Source organism: Pyrus communis, chromosome 1, assembly GCF_041283825.1.
Source record: "Pyrus communis isolate YQ-2024b chromosome 1, ASM4128382v1, whole genome shotgun sequence".
In the NCBI taxonomy this organism is placed as follows: Eukaryota; Viridiplantae; Streptophyta; class Magnoliopsida; order Rosales; family Rosaceae; genus Pyrus; species Pyrus communis.
In genome coordinates, this window is record NC_142565.1 from 3,627,958 (window position 1) to 3,643,957 (window position 16,000).

At 38.9% G+C, this 16,000-nt stretch overlaps 4 protein-coding genes across 6 annotated transcripts; 1 reads left to right on the plus strand and 3 right to left on the minus strand.

Annotated features, from left to right (window-relative positions):
* Nucleotides 1-5: 5 nt before the first annotated feature.
* On the minus strand, nucleotides 6-2,731 carry LOC137719682 (BAG family molecular chaperone regulator 7). Its single transcript, XM_068458727.2, has 3 exons — nucleotides 1,878-2,731; nucleotides 1,146-1,436; nucleotides 6-530 (listed from the first exon to the last, which is right to left on the minus strand). Exons 1-3 carry the CDS (start codon nucleotides 2,571-2,573, stop codon nucleotides 294-296), a joined length of 1,224 nt encoding a protein of 407 aa, XP_068314828.2. The 5' UTR covers nucleotides 2,574-2,731; the 3' UTR covers nucleotides 6-293.
* A 2,712-nt stretch (nucleotides 2,732-5,443) lies between these two features.
* On the minus strand, nucleotides 5,444-7,658 carry LOC137719483 (uncharacterized). Its single transcript, XM_068458524.2, has 4 exons — nucleotides 7,288-7,658; nucleotides 6,753-6,957; nucleotides 6,231-6,316; nucleotides 5,444-5,784 (listed from the first exon to the last, which is right to left on the minus strand). Exons 1-4 carry the CDS (start codon nucleotides 7,411-7,413, stop codon nucleotides 5,650-5,652), a joined length of 552 nt encoding a protein of 183 aa, XP_068314625.2. The 5' UTR covers nucleotides 7,414-7,658; the 3' UTR covers nucleotides 5,444-5,649.
* Nucleotides 7,659-9,580: 1,922 nt separating this feature from the next.
* Nucleotides 9,581-14,490, minus strand: LOC137720250 (E3 ubiquitin protein ligase RIN2). 3 transcript variants are annotated; one of them, XM_068459293.2, is made up of 13 exons: nucleotides 14,351-14,490; nucleotides 13,437-13,877; nucleotides 12,992-13,069; nucleotides 12,734-12,820; nucleotides 12,517-12,638; nucleotides 12,008-12,104; nucleotides 11,800-11,905; nucleotides 11,467-11,624; nucleotides 11,216-11,353; nucleotides 11,070-11,137; nucleotides 10,735-10,965; nucleotides 9,993-10,371; nucleotides 9,581-9,861 (listed from the first exon to the last, which is right to left on the minus strand). In XM_068459293.2, the coding sequence occupies exons 2-13, from the start codon at nucleotides 13,674-13,676 to the stop codon at nucleotides 9,805-9,807; spliced, it is 1,761 nt and encodes a 586-aa protein (XP_068315394.2). In that variant the 5' UTR covers nucleotides 13,677-13,877; nucleotides 14,351-14,490; the 3' UTR covers nucleotides 9,581-9,804. The 3 variants fall into 3 exon arrangements, with proteins under 3 accessions (XP_068315394.2, XP_068315392.2, XP_088549097.1); XM_068459291.2 differs by having other exon boundaries at nucleotides 11,455-11,624; XM_088692971.1 differs by having other exon boundaries at nucleotides 13,437-13,868; nucleotides 14,351-14,474.
* Nucleotides 14,491-14,837: 347 nt separating this feature from the next.
* Nucleotides 14,838-15,387, plus strand: LOC137719437 (uncharacterized). The gene has a single exon (XM_068458474.2). The coding sequence runs from the start codon at nucleotides 14,984-14,986 to the stop codon at nucleotides 15,152-15,154; it is 171 nt and encodes a 56-aa protein (XP_068314575.1). The 5' UTR covers nucleotides 14,838-14,983; the 3' UTR covers nucleotides 15,155-15,387.
* Nucleotides 15,388-16,000: the final 613 nt, after the last annotated feature.

Below are 16,000 nucleotides of genomic sequence, written 5' to 3' on the forward strand. Positions count from 1 at the left end.
GAATATGTTCAAAGCTCTGTCAAACATGTTATTAAAGGTAGTTCACAAAACAAGGATTATCCAGACTTGGAAAACTGAATATATAACGCAGCGATTTGACGATACAAGTCTCAGCACAATGCAGGCGAACCGGACTACCATCTTGCTACTGGGGGAATATCATGCAGTTTTTAACTTGATACTCATGAGAAGAAGCAAGCCCTTCAAACTCCCCAGCTAGGCTACATATCTCTAGCAAGAGCTACAACAAGAAAAACCACTAAATGGCGGTGATCGGTGGTATTACCGTACGCTCACAAGCATGCCTCAAAGGTATTAGAACTGTTCTCTTCGCGTTCAAGCATTTGGACAACCTGTGCCACACCTTCAGCGATTTCCCTCTGAATGACACCATCTGGCATATCGAAGGTCCTCCTCTTCATGGAAAGTGATTTTCCAGCACCAGCAGGCTGAGGGTCGACCACATCAAGCATCGCTTCAAGTTCATCCACCATTGACCTCTTTGCTGAACGCACCATCACATCGACACCCTAAATACAATGCAAATTGTAAAAAAGGGTAAACAAGGGTAAACAAGGAACCTAGTGTGCCAGTCAGCGAAATTAGAATTTTCTTAGCTTTCTGTGCAAATGTGCATATTTGTGCAAAACATGAAACATGATCTGTCAACTATAGTACTCTCTTCCGGAAATTGATGATCTATTTTCATCTGAAGATCAAAGGATGTTTCGTAACACTTTGTTCTCGTATTTAGAGTAAAAATCAATTGACGTCGTTTAAGAGAACATATTGTAGATCAGTTTCATGTCAGGTAATGCCCTTCTTGATTATTGTAGGGCAGCATTTAGTATTAAGGAACCGACTGACATTGATACACTCCTTTGGACCAAATAAAAGTTCAATTACTGAATGAAGTTCTCAAAGAAGTGGTGGCAATAGGGATCAAACAATAACGTAACCTGATATGATATAATTTTCATTACTTTCAAAATTCAAGCAAGAACGAAATTTAGTTTAAAATTACGAGTTTGTATGCCCACAACATGTATCAACAATGCCTAGCTATTTTACATTCAAGTTATGAGAATCATACATGAACATGAGCGTCACAAATATAAATTCAAAACACAAGTCACCAAAGTTACCTCAATGGCATCAACAGTGAGGAGCAGGACGATGATTCTTTCAGTGAACCTCTGACGCTCTGCTGCATCATGGGCAACACGGCGGCGGTAAGAGAAGTTATTAAACAGTGCCCTGAGCTCCTTCAACTTGGACTTGGCAACAGCGAGATCCCGAAGGGCCCTAAGAGCCTGTGATCTGCGGATCAGATAAGCTCTGAAAGTCATCTGTATCATCATTGCTGCATCTTGAGGAGACAACTCCTTCCTCTTGCCCTTCGCATTTCTGCTGCCTCCAGCTCTCTTTGCAAAAGCCTACAAATACAATACCTCATTATGCTAGAGCAATTCGGGAACACAACATTAAATCATTTGCAATTAACAAAATGAATTTCTCTTAAACAAGCTAATCAAATCAAATCAATGTAACTTCAACTGAATCAACTCATGAACAAATCCGGGGTTTCGCAATGTGAGTTCACATTAGCATTGCCAATCAACTAAACCAAACTAAACATGGTATTCCACTGAACCAAAATAAACAATTGAATATGGATATCGATGTAAATTCAACCGAATCACCTCAAGAACTAATCCCTGGTTTAAAATGTAATCTCACATTACTACTAGTAATCCACCAGCTAAACTATGTTTAAGCTCAAAGGATGAACATTTATGGAACAAAATAAATTAAAAATCAAACTTTTCTGTAAGAAATTCAGCTCAAGCATGGATTAAAGTGTAATTTCAAATTACCTGTCGTAGAACGACAGCCCCATGATCAACAAGCTCTTCAATCTCCACCAGACGCGTGTCGCTCTCTTCCTTCCTTTCCTTCTTGCTTCCATTCTTGCCCTTCGTCTTCTTCTTCTCCTTTTTCTCCTTGGTGTCGCTACTGTCACTATCACCGCCATTCGACGCCGTGAACGAGTACTTCCGCGAGATCTCTCCCTTCCCTTCAATCTCAGCCGTCCATTTGTACTTCTTCTCAGTCGCCTCCTCTGCCGCCTTCTTCTTATGCTTCCCCTCCTTAATCTCCGTCGTCAACTTGTACTTCCGCTCGAGCCCGTGCTTCTCCGGCCCCTTGATCTCCGCCGTCCAAGTGTACTTCCGATCCCCGCCCAATTTCACCTTCGCCAGCCGATCGAACCGCGACTCGAGCTCACTGACTCGGTCGCTCAGGCTCTGCAGGAACAGCTCACCCCCGAGCCTCTCGACTCGCTGAATCATCCCGTAGGAAAGAAGCGACGGCGTTTTGATCGGGGTCGGACTCAACAGCTCCAGCGCGTATCCGAGCTCGTAATCCTTCTCAACCTCTTCGAAAAACGAAGGGAAAGGGCAATGCAGGGTTTTGGGAGCGGCGAAAATGGAGGTCTCCCGGAGAATAACCGCCGACGGCGGCGGCGGGCGGTAGTAGGGCTCGATGAGCTCGATCCTCCGGAGCCAGCTCATGGTGTTCGATTGAGTAAACTCGGTACTAAAATCACTGAGTCGGAGCGAACGAGTTGGAAGCAATCTGCGATGTGATTGTGATCTGTGGACGTTGAGAGACGCAGATTAAAAGATGAGGAAAAGAGGAAGGCGACAAATTCATGAGGAGTACGAGGTATGGGTAAAAACTGAAAAGGGAAGAGGATAATGGGAAGGGTAGAACTGGAATTTCGCGTGTTCGAGAACAGCTGGTGTGAGGATGATGGTGACTTGGAATAGTGAAATTTTTAATTGTGACGGGAATACGGATGGTAAATCACATATTTTCATGTAAATGGTGAAAATTTTTATTTTTCAAGTTATTAACTTTCTGACACATAAATCTGATCATTTATATAGTGTACCATGTGACGTGATGTACTATCTTGTGTGCCGGTCACATTGAAAAATCTCCCTCGGATTGGAAGAAAGGAAAATGAGATTTTTTTGGATTTTGTTTTGTGAGGATCTCGGGATCCTTCAATCATTTCTGTTTATTATCTTACAATCAATTTTCATAAGATAATATTTATATTTCTAACTGAATAATTTACGATGAATGAATGTAATTAGAAAATCCTTAAGATTCTCACAAAAAGAATTTCGAGATGATCCTCATTTATAAAAGAGGACTCGCCGCGTAATGGAGTGTGGTGAATGGACGGAAATGGGCATGGTAAGATGTCGAATTTACGGGGACATGAGAATCTGGGAACTGTTGACTCCATGGGTCGGTTTCAGACTTTGAGTGGGCGAATAATGGAGGTGGGCATGTGCGGTTTCTGACCCCACGTGATGAGGCTTTCGGCGCCGCACGTGACACTTTTGTACTGGATCCGGTTTAGAGTTGGGCCGGGCTTTATGACAGTTTTATTTAGATCGAAACAGAACCTTGCCATTATTATCCTTTAAGTGCAAAAGCCCAAAGAGAAGGGAGAACAGCGGGTAGAACTAATTTTTAGAAAATGACATTATTATCCTTTTACATACACTTTATTCCTTGTTAAACAAAGTAATCGCCACCACCTATTACTACAAACATTAACCTTACACCACCACTATTACCACCACCATTTTTACTGCCACGGCTATCGTTGCCCTACCACAATTGTTACCTCTACATCCTCAACCACCACACACCACTATTGACTTTACCAACACACCCTTACCATTGCCGCTACCATCACCCCACCGCCACCGCTACCTCCACTGCAGTCGTCATCATTACTCTCATTACCATGTTCATTTTTGTCATTAATACATTATATCACTTTTTACATTAATTTAGTAAACACTTCAACCTTTTTTCATACTTACAACATTTTTGAAAATACAAGTTATTAAACGTTTATCTGTTTTATTTTATAACTGATTATTCTTAAAGCACATTAGAAACAGTTTTTACATCAATAAACTAGCCCTAACCCACACTATAAGTCAACATAATAAATTAGTGTCAAAATTTCACAAACATAAATTTCTTTTTGTAAATGAAGAATATCACTGGATTGTAATGCTTGGGAAAAACTTAAAAAGGTATAACTGTCAATGCAAAAGGGGAAGTAGTCAAATAAGGACGTGGGGTTGGGGGCTAGTGCAAATAGGTAAACACTACGTCGGTCATTACCCAAAACCTCGAGAGATTTTTCAATGTGACCGGTATATGGAGTAGTACATCACGTGTCATTATACAAATGGTGAGATATATATGCTAAAAAATTAATAACTTAAAAAATAAAATTTCCCACTACTCATATTAAAATACGTGATGTACCATTTATGTTCCAACCACAACTAAAAATTTCTCCAAAACCTCAACCGCCACATCCCACGATATAATCCCAACCAAAACCCAAATCGCTTTCAAGGAAACCGCCACCCTCTCCCATCACAACCACAACCCTCCCAGATCACACAGAAGACCAACGATGACGAAGACATACAGAATTTTGCGGAAGAAACTGAAAGAACTGGAGTCGTATCTCGAAAGCGTGTTAGCTCTTCCACCGGAAGAGTTGGCGGCAGAATGCCAACTTCATCACTTCCTAGATATGGCGCAAAGGTTGAGTTTTCTCGAGAAAATGCTGTCGGCGGAGAAAGCGTCTAGCCCGTCGAAGCCCAAGCACTTGGAACACATGTCCCGGAGGCTCAAGGAACTCGGGAAGATACTTTCCGAGTGGGTAGACAGTTTGGGATTAACCTCTTCCGGCATGGATTGTGAACACGTGCGTGATGATCATGAAGATGTCGGTTCGACGTGTTCTTGTACCGAGTCGTGCTTGAATGACGACGGCGATGCCACTGCAGACGATGGAGTCGATGGGTTGTCATCCCCGCAGCGGTACCAAGACCTAGAAGGATGTTATGAAGAAAAGGAAGAAGTACAAGAAGAAGAGTACAAGGAACTGCCGGTGGTTTTGTTTGGTCGTGAGAATCGTAGTCAAGTGATCGTGGAGGAGAAGGAAGAGACTGATGGAGGAGTAGTTGCTAAGTTAGTTGATGTGAAGAGATCTTCATCATCGGCGTCAGAAGGAGAGAGGAAGAGTGGTGGGAGTAACGGAGGTGTTGGGGTGAGGATGATGTGTGGGGCGGTGGTGATAGGGTGGTTGCTTGGGATGGTTTCTGCCGTCGTGGCGGGGTTGTCTCCTGGAGGTTTTCTGTTTCAATGTGGATCACAGCAATATGGGAATTTTCTTACTCCTACTTAATTAGCCTTTTCATTTATTTCTTTATTTCTGTTTTGGTGGTGCATCCTACCTTCTGGATATCAATTGAAATTATGCCGTATTAACCAATCGTTTCTTCCTTTAATTTGCGTTGTGGAGGGTAATACTTGATTCTTCTGATATTTATTTTCCTGATTGATATATGGTAGTGTCCTTACTTTTGTATTAATACAACCAATGAGGTCTCTGATGAACCCTTTGATATGAGAAAACATAACAGCAGATTAGCAACCAAATGGTTGTCTCTATATATAATATATGTTTGCACTAGATATACTTGTAGCCATAGGCCCATAGCTACTTGTATAAACCCTAGATCACATCGGTCGTAATCAAGTTTTTCTGTTGTGAATGGGTGGTGTCGAATGTGGTGGGTTGTAATCTGTATGCACCACATTATCGTCTACTTTGTCATCAGTGCTGTAATTTACTGCTTCTTTACCAGATAGAGCTCTCCTCCTTGCTTCCTACACATACAACATATGCATACGAAACACGTTGATCAATTATTAACATTCTCAACTAATCCTCTATATATAGAACTTTGATTTTTTCAATCTCACCGACGGTTTAATTATTCCTATCATTTTTCCCGTGGGTTTCATCCATAAGATGGTTGTTGAGAGTGTGAATCTCACATCGGATAACTAAGAGACTTTGCATGTGCTTATAAGGATTTGAACTACTACTCATATGACCAATTTATTTTACAGTAAAACCTCAACATTGCAACTACCAGTATCGACATCCAATTTATTTGTTCCAACTCGCATATTCAACAATTCAGGCATACAAACAAGATCAACTCAAGGTTTCGACATATTGAAAAAGATTGATCCTAATGAGGTCCCATCTAGCTAGAAAATGAAGATCAACTCAAGTAGTGCTTAGACTCCTATGTGAATTTGATTACCTTTTTAGTAGTAGGACTTGTTGCTCTAAGCAAGCCCACCATGTGATCAAGAGACTCTAGAATCTCACTTCCGGCATGTTCCATCCCTATCAATGAAATGACAAGAAGACGACCGATCATGTATAATACATTGATTAGTTAATACTTAATATCTAGGTTTACAATTAAAACTGGAGATCTCAGCAAGGAATAATTAATATGTTCAATTGGATCTGAGTACTATTTAGATACAAAGTAGTCCTTCGAGATATAGAGATCGTATACTCCAAGGATACTTTAAGCGCTTTCTTTATGTATATTCTTATGAAAGATAAAGATATATTCATATTTATAGATGAAGAAGGAAAAAAAATGTTACTACATAAAGAAGTTAAGCTCAGTTATGGGATGGAGGACGTGTTCTTGGTCTCGAATAATCTGAGTAAATCCCGGGATTAGTTTTTCCATGGTTCTTGGCGCGATTAATCTTGCGTGGTACAGGCCAAGAAACTGAAACAAGAGGCTTAGTAGCTGGTACAACACCTGATTTTTGTCCTCTGCTATTGTACTTCACTTCATTTACAGGAGGAGGAGGAGTCTTTGAGTCCTTTGTTTCATTTGTGTCTTGAGTAGTCGTACTAGTGATTGCTCCACCATGAACCTTTTCAACTTCATCATCTTCCTTCGTAACGAATCCTTTACTGGAATCCATTCCAAGTGTTTTAAACTTTTCCACAAGTAACAAACCCTGAAATTTAACAGTGCATGCATTAGTTTATGAACTTTCATAGATAAACTTAGCGGAAATATTAAGAGCTCGTTTGATAACCATTTTAGTTTCAATTTTTAGTTTTTAGTTTAGTGATTGCACTCACTGCAGCAAACAATGTTTCAGTTTTTCAAATATTTGAAAACAGAACCAATTTCAAGCCAAATTTTTGAGAACTCACAAAAGTAATTTGCAATTTCTGGTTTTCATTACCAAACAAGTTTTCAGTTTTCAAACAAAGTGAAAACTAATTAAAAATGAAATTATTTTCAAACGACCCCTATTAATTGAAACACAAGAATAACAAACCTTGCTGGAAGGTTGGAATGTTGCTCCAACACCCTTAGGGACAAGCACGATATAGCGAGCCTGGCATTCATGCATGGAAAGAAACAGAAGAAAGATCGAGAAAACAGAATATATGATACTCGACATGACGACGATCTTGAGATGGAGAAGAAGCAGCAGCAACTATATAAGGATATTTCGATTTGTTGTGACAAGATGGAGAGACAGTGAGTGATGAGACTTATGCAAGAAGAAAGAAGAAGGTTGTGGTGGGTTGCATGACTTGTCTATTTTACTAGAAATTAAAACAAGGGCCCCAATATAAAGACCTAACCCTAAACCCTCACCAAGGAAAGTGAAACCGTAACTCCTAGATATATTAGATATGCTATACTTTGAGGCTTTGAGAGAAACACATATATATGTTCATGGACTCCGGACATGCATGAGAGAATTAAGCCACAACTTAATCGGTATAAAGTTAACTAGTTTAATCGGGATTATGACCAAATGTAAAGAATTAAAAAAATAATTAGACAAGGACGCATGCATGCTTCCTTCAGTTGCGGAGGATGATTTGGACAGACCATAATTTTCCACTTCTCATGAATTTACACTACAACATTTAGTACTTTGTGCAAAAAAGAGAAAAGTAGGTTTGTTGCAGCTGGGATTAGTCAATTCATATGTTCTGCACTTAAAAATTAGTTGCAATGTATTGCTAGTTTTTCTGTCACGCCTCAAAATCCCGAGCACGTGATAGTGTTCACCTGCATTCACATCGAACTAAGACCTTGCTTTCCCATCAAGAAATAGTTTCATGGTCCCAATGGTCCCAATTAGATGAGTAAAATACAAATAAACCTTTGGACTATATAGTTTGTAAATTCGAACTTCGAAGCATCGTTGTCGATGGCGTTCATATAAAAATATAGAACCAAGGGGAATGTGCTGAGGCCAAAAGTAAATAAGTTGAGGCAAAAAGTGGAAAGGCACAAAAGAAAATACACGTTGATTTGTTTCTATCGAAAACCTCCTCAATTCTTTCCGTCAGATTTTCATGGTTGTCGATCCGTGTCTGTTGCATGCATGCTTTTTTGCTCGAACTTCCGTACCTGCACAAAAACTTTACCCTAAAACATTAACCTAACATGCTTAATCGTGGGTTAATTTGGTGGGATTATTATTTACCATGACATAAGGAAACTCAGCCTAGGACCAGCTTCTCGTGGCTGCCGAAGGACGAGAGCTGGTGAGAGACAGAAGGCACTGTTTTGAGTAGAAAAAGGGGTGCAAGGGGACATAAAAATGGTTGAACCTCAGTAAAACAGTAGCTGCAATTGTCACTAATAACATAGACAACATTAACAACTCCATTGAATTTTGAAAAGGACCCTCAATGTGAAGTTAAAAACCATACCCACAAAATTCAGGTGAAAAAGAGACCATTAAAAGACAAAGTTAATATATAGATTGATTAACGATGAATCAAGACGGAAATGTTGTTTCTCATGGGTTGTAGAAACAGCTTCTTTGTAGCAAGAGCAAAACAATATACGAAAGACGTTTCTCCAATCCTCTTAAAACGAGAAGTTTTGTTGGTTTAAGATTGCTCTTTTATATGTCATACAATATTTTAAAAAACAAAATTGAACATAATATTTGACGTCGGGTGTTCTTTATCACTTGATTCATCGCTAGAGATGGCTGCCTATTCTTTTCTTAATAATTAGAATCGTATGGTAGACTTCTTTTCTTCATAGTAGGAAAGTCAACGCAGAAGAAAATCAGAAATTTGGGTCAGTTTAACCAGAATTTGACACGTGCAGAGACAATGGCTTGTTGACTTTGACGTTTTGCAGAACCACCCCCCCATAACGGCTTTAGTTAGACAATAGCCATTGGTGTTTGTGCTTTGACGAAATAGCCCGACTCATGTCGTCTCAAACCCAGCACTTCTTGGTCGTCTCGGCGCCCATGTCGTTCAGCCGGCGTTTTGCCCTTTGACTACTTTCATCTCCTGTTGTTCAAACTCGATATATACACACAATTGGGTATTGCATACGAAAGTAGAGAAATACGTCCCTAGAATTGGATACGTCGTATATAAATCACAGGTGAATGCTCGTTTACTATTCGTTTGATGTCCCTCCAATTCTATTTTCGATTAAAAATGCGTAACTCAATTCTATTTGTGCATATTTCATATTTCTTGCAAAGCTATGAACCGCAGGGGAGATTTTCGTGTATGCACCAACTCTTCTGGCCGAGGCAGCCGAATGGCAAATTCCAAACCACAGGAAACAACAATCAATGATACACATCGAAAATTTATTTTTCACGGGGGAATTGCAAAACAAAGAAACTATACTTGTGCCTCTTTTCCGTGTTCCATCGGTAAAAGTGATCCGGTGAGCTGCCTTTATGTACAGTGGGTGGGGAAACAGTCTCACAGAGGACGATCGTGGTGTTTGGACAACCTTAACTAGTTTCGGGTATTTGGGAACACATTACAACAAAAGAAGGTACAATGCCTCGTCACATTTGGAGAAGATTATTCACAGTAACTGTAACTGAATTCGTTCGCTGCAAATCCTGTGAAACGTAATACATTATGGAATGTAAAATGAAAGTTTAAAAACAAGCTTCGATATAATTGTTATAAAATGACAACTGACAATATATTCGTACGAAAAGCATAATTGTGTCGTAAAAACAAACTGTACCTGGAAAATTAGGTCATCTGGCATATGAGGCAGAACTTCCCTCACCGTCTCAGCCATGGCAAGTATGTTTGCTAGGTTGTCATTCACAGTACGTGAGGGGGTCCTCGTATGTAAATTTCGTGCTCCTCCATGGTTTCTTCCATCGTCAGCAGGAATAGATGGACCAGTTGCAGCAACCTGAGGGGCATTCATAGGCCAGAGGCTCCACGCACTATCTTCTAGGGCCGTTTGGGCATACGTCTCCCCTACAGATGCAAGATGCCTCATCATCATCTGAACTCTCCCCAGTCCAACAGATCCTATGGCTGTAGAAGGACCTGCCCCGTCCACTCCCTGACTTGGCCAAGTATGCAACCAATCTGGATCCAGTCCTGCACCCCTATGGGCCATAAGGAGAAGCATGATATATATTGTGTATTATATAAACTAGTAAACAATTATGTTTTCTTTTTAATGGAAGTCTTTACCTGATGTGGTTTTATTCTAACAGATTTAATTTCTTTTACAGCATCTGAGCGTATAAGGAATAAACAGCAACGGGAAAGAAATTGTTTGCTTTCTATTACTTCGCAATCAAACAGTTTAAGAAAAAAGCGACGAGGAGTGCCTGTTTTGCATGCTTCTTTAAGGATTATGCAACCATACAGAATATTTGTCTTCTTGTTTATGAACTGGAATCTAATCACCCTATGGAATTTATTACAAAGAGAAACTACAATACTTCCTAAATAAGGTTTCGTACCTCCATGGACCGCCTTCTGCAGGGTTCTGAGCCTGATTGGGAAACACACCAGCAGGTATTACATGTCCAGGAGTATTTTGTCGATCAAGTCCTGAACTTATTTGACGAGCAAGCTGCTCATCATTCGAAGTTTCTTCACTGCGGGGATGTATTTCATTTTCAGGTCTGCCCACAAAAAGTGGCTTGCGACAAGTCGGACATGAATATATCTCGTTCAAACCTTGATCCAACCTGGAATTATTAATAACTTTCATTATTTTCCTAGGCACCACATGCTTTAAAATTAAAAAATATGAAAACGTAAGGGTATACTTGACAAATAATATGAACCATACCAAGATCTCAAGCATGCAAGATGAAAAAGGTGACTGCAGTGTAGTCTTTTGGCCTTAGCCATAGGTTCCTGCCATTTTCCAAGTAAGTTTGGGGAGCCAACAAAAAACTGAAATAGTAACCAATTTCGGGGAAAAACTAATCATACCCTACAAATTGCACATTCATCATCATATGCTTGTAGTTCTTCAGATGTTGCATCTGGAAGTGCTGCATGAAGAGCACCTAAGGCTTTCCTCAGTTTGATGAACCCCTTTATACGTTTTAAAATTGCACTTAGCAAGGCCTGCTCAATAATGAATCCTTAATTAGGAATAAGATGATATTGGGGAATCAAGTAAGAAAGAAAACAGATGTTCCAATAGAAAGTAGAATGAAAATATTTACACAAATATTTACACGTATGTTTAGAAAAAGGATTGCATCCACCAGATGGAATGCCATGCCATGAAGCCACCAAATATGCACGTAGTGACCAAGGGCCATTAACAATGTTGCCATATCAAGAATAAATCCCAAATTCCGAGTAAGACTGCCTTTCCATTCCAACAATAAACCTGCAGTGAGACAAAATGAAAATAGTAACTACTATAACCTGACTACATATAACCCCCAATTTAGATCTGAAAACTCAAGTAAGCTGTTACCAATACAATGTACTATAGAGAATAGGAACATCCCCAACAACCCCATTTACGATGTGAGAAAATAAAAATAAATTTGGAGAACTACCAGCTGCTGATGTATCAAATAATTTAGACCCCTCGCAATTTGAACTGTCCCATGCTGAATGATGGATCCATATATCAAGTAACTGAAATCCATGCACCAAAATAGCCTACAAAAGCATTGTGACAAGCCAACCAACACTGTCAACTATCTTTTTAAAATTGGACAGATAACATGATAACGTTTCATGACAAAATTCCCAGGAGATTACCTGCAGTGTCTCAAATGCAATACTGAAAGGCTCAAATAATAACAGGAGAAACATGGATAAACCCAGTGTTTTATATATCACCACACACAGCCTTATCCTGCAAGCACCGAGAAAAATATACAGAATGAACCAATTCTCAGTAATACAAACTCATGCAACGAGAGAGGAGCAACACATAGTTATGTGAACAAAGACTTCATGAATCAATTAAATAATTTCGGAATACTAAACAACTGATCCACTACAAGTATTTTCTCGGCAGGTTTTGGGAAAAAAAAATCCAAGCTGATTGATGATCTAGTCCAGGCAAAAGAAAAACTTGGCCTAGAAAGGTGGCATTGGAGTGGTTTAATACTGCTAGACAAACACAGAAATTTTTTTAAAGATAAAATAAAAGAGTATTTCACCCTGTAACCTGTGGTGTTATCCTGTTATGCACCCAAAATGGACATGATAAGTGACATGCAAGAGAGCTAGTTCGTACTCCAAGAAAAGTGATAAAGCAATACCAGAAAATGTCAACGGTGAGCACCAGCAATAACACTGAATACACCCGAAAATATGTCCATGGTGTGGCAGAAGGGGATGCATTCAACCTTTCAAGTCGATCTCGAGCCAAAGCTTGAAACATCTATATAAGTACATAGAAAAGATAGGTAAAAAGGTATGCACTTACTTTTATACTTCCATAAACATCATGTTCTTGATAAATATCATGTTATATACCTTTAAAGAACAAAGAACAATCAACCAGACTGACCACATGCCCGCATGATATATTGTAGGAGGGATGACCAGGGGTAGAAAAGTGCCCTGTTTGACATTCATCGATAAGCATAAATCATTGAACAATACATATTAATACATGATGGAGTTATTAAACACTAAGTATTATAAAACAATTAAAAAGGAAAGTTTATCACATTAAAGTAGTGATTCTACTGGTAGCAAGCGAATTAACTGACAGCAAGTTAAAGTATTCACCTTGTAAATAACATAATTGACAAGGCGTTCAATTAATTTGCGAGTTTCAGAAGGATACAACTCCACAAAGAATATAGTCTGCAGATTAGAAACAGACATCAGATGATCAAATCAACCTTCCTCAAACAAATTTCACATACATAAAGGAAAACTGACAATGAGTAGTTTAGTAGCTCCAAGATTTTTATTGCATGTTTCAATAATGGCATCTGGTATGACCATCTCTAGCAGGAAATGTAGAAAATTTGTTTCTTGCCAAAATTCATCAGACTGGCACGACATATGAAAGTAATACTAGAACCGATACCAACAACTGTGACCCACAAACTAATAAATCTCCTATTCACTGTAATATAAAGTTTATAAACCCACTGCACTAGTTCATGCATCCATCAAACTTACAGTTGTGCAACAACAGAAGTTTCCAGATGAGGTAGAATATTACCTTGAGACATAGAACGAGTAAAATAAATGCATTGAGTACAAAATTTGCCAGCAGTCCAACGGTAGTATAAGAACCCAAAAGCAGATCAAATACATGGCCAAAATTGGCCGCATTAATCAAATTCTCTGCAATCAGTCCATCTGATTTTAGTTTAACTAAAGAAGTTTCCGTCCACAACTGGAGACCCGCAAAGCTTATTGCTGTACATGCCGCAGAGATGGCTATATATCTCAAACCCATTGGTAACAAATTCAACCTCTTTACTAAACCCCAACGCCGAAATTCTCATCACCACTGAATTAGCAAGATCCCTTCCTCATTTTGACCATATCTTGTCATTGGAGTAAAAAATCGGGGCATAGACCTCAAGTTAGCTTCAAACATGACGGGGAATTAATCGTCAACATACGATGGTAAATTCTCAGATTGAAACTGTACGACCTGCCACGAAAAAGCGACATTGATGAACAGTTTCTCAAAACAACAATGAATAACACTACAATCAACAACAATGACTAGAACGAGCTGTTAGAATGCTAAACAATTCCTAATTAATAAAAAATTAACTCTTTAAACCCAGATCAGTGATAATTTCAATCATTATAGAAATAATTTCGCAATCGAAACTATAATTGCCAACAAAATGTGATCAATTGGACGCCACCGAATGATCAAGTTGCATAGATGCCTGAAAAAATATAAATTCAATCAAAAGGAATCGGCTTTCTCCTGTAATTGCTATCAGAAACCGCCAAAGCATAAAATCGAGAAGCCCTATAATTCGAAGCCATGACAACGCGGGTAAAACAGTAAAAAGCTCGAAACCAAAGGTGATTAAGCGAAATCAAAGCAGAAAGGTTCGATCTTTGGGAGTAATTAAATGAAAAATCAGCAAAGGTTGAGAAATTAAGGACCTGATTAGAGCTGCGACGACGCTGACCGCTGCGTCGGTCGGGAGTTTCTGCAAATTTCACCCGCGTCGGAGGAGATAGAGAGGGGTGGATTTCAATTTTATTAATTTTGATTTTTGGTTTTTATATTTTGATTAAAAGACTGTTTATTTATTTTTATTTTTTTATTTATTTACCAAAAGACAGTTTACTGGCTGGGTCAATTTTTGCGGGAAGTGGAAAGCAAAAGAGAAAAAGCAAGATTCCAAATTTTAACTATTAAAAAAAAAAATAAAACAAAAATAAATCAAAAAATAAAAAATATATTAATAAAAATGATTTGAAAAATTTAAGTTTTAAAGATAAAAACAAAATAAAGAGTAAAATAAATAATAACATGATTGATTTTTTAGTTTAAAAATATAATTTTTCATTAAAATGAATAACATCAGACGTTTTTCGTTACAATTCTGAAAAATAAAAGAATAAGATCTGAAAAAAAATTAAATAAATCGGCGCATTGGACAGTTGTACGTTGCTGACCGGTACAACTCAACTTCTGCCAGGCTCCAATGTCTTCTTCCCCAAAAAAACCCGCGAATTCAAATCGGGAGCCCTAGAAATCGATTTGAATCGATTGTTGTTCTGCAAATTCGGATGGGGATAATCAAGAGCAGCTTCTCCTTCCTAGTGGGCACGGTCGCCGGGATCTACATAGCCCAAAACTACGACGTTCCGAATATCAAGAAGCTCGGCGACACTGCCATCTTCATCGCCAAGCAATACGAGGAGAAGTACCGCAAGCCCAAAAAGCGAGACGACGACTAGGATTGCTTGCTTCCTCAACGACGCGGTTTCCGACCCAGGTTCTCGTTTTGGAAAATTTTTCTGCTTTAATATTAACTGACGTGATCAGTACACGGTTATGAAATTTTTGCTGGAGAAAATGTTACAGGTAATTTGTGATGAACTCGTTGCTTTCGGGCTTCGGGTTTCGATTCAATGCAAAATGTATACTCTTTTTGTTATAGTAAATGAAAAGCCTTGAAGGAGTTTTACAATTTTATGCACTTTACTGCTGTGCCTGCATTTGTGTAAACATTGCTGTATGTGAAGATTTTTCAGTCAGATCGCTTTTGAGCAAAATTTATTGTTGGGTAATTATGATTTTATCGAAGAATTAGAGATTTCGTTTGATAGTTGATAGTACGCATTTAGTGCAGAGTATCGAGTGGGAGTGTGCAGGTTCACTTATTGAAAGTAGTCAGCTGTTAAAATTCAGCCCCTTTTAGCAGCTCAATTTAATGGCTTAGACATGCGTATAATAATGGATGCTCAATGGTGATTATCGTTGAGCAAAAATTATTGCGTGTGAGGTGGATGTCCAATTTTTAGAAACATTAGGGCGCAGAATTAGTATACTTTGGCATGATCCATCATTAAGTTAATTTTATGTTGTTTGAGTCACAATTCCGGGTTGTGATCTAGAACGATCTTGAAGTGAATATATAATGATTCGAGGTCATACGAAGTGCCATCGTAGAGTAGGCTTCTTTTATCTTCGTAACATGGTGCTTTCACTTTTTGAAGTCAATTCGTAACATGCTTCCTTGAGACGTCTCTCTGATTTCATTGTAGTTTTTTCCTTTGGATCGCCCAAACAGTCTGCAGGAT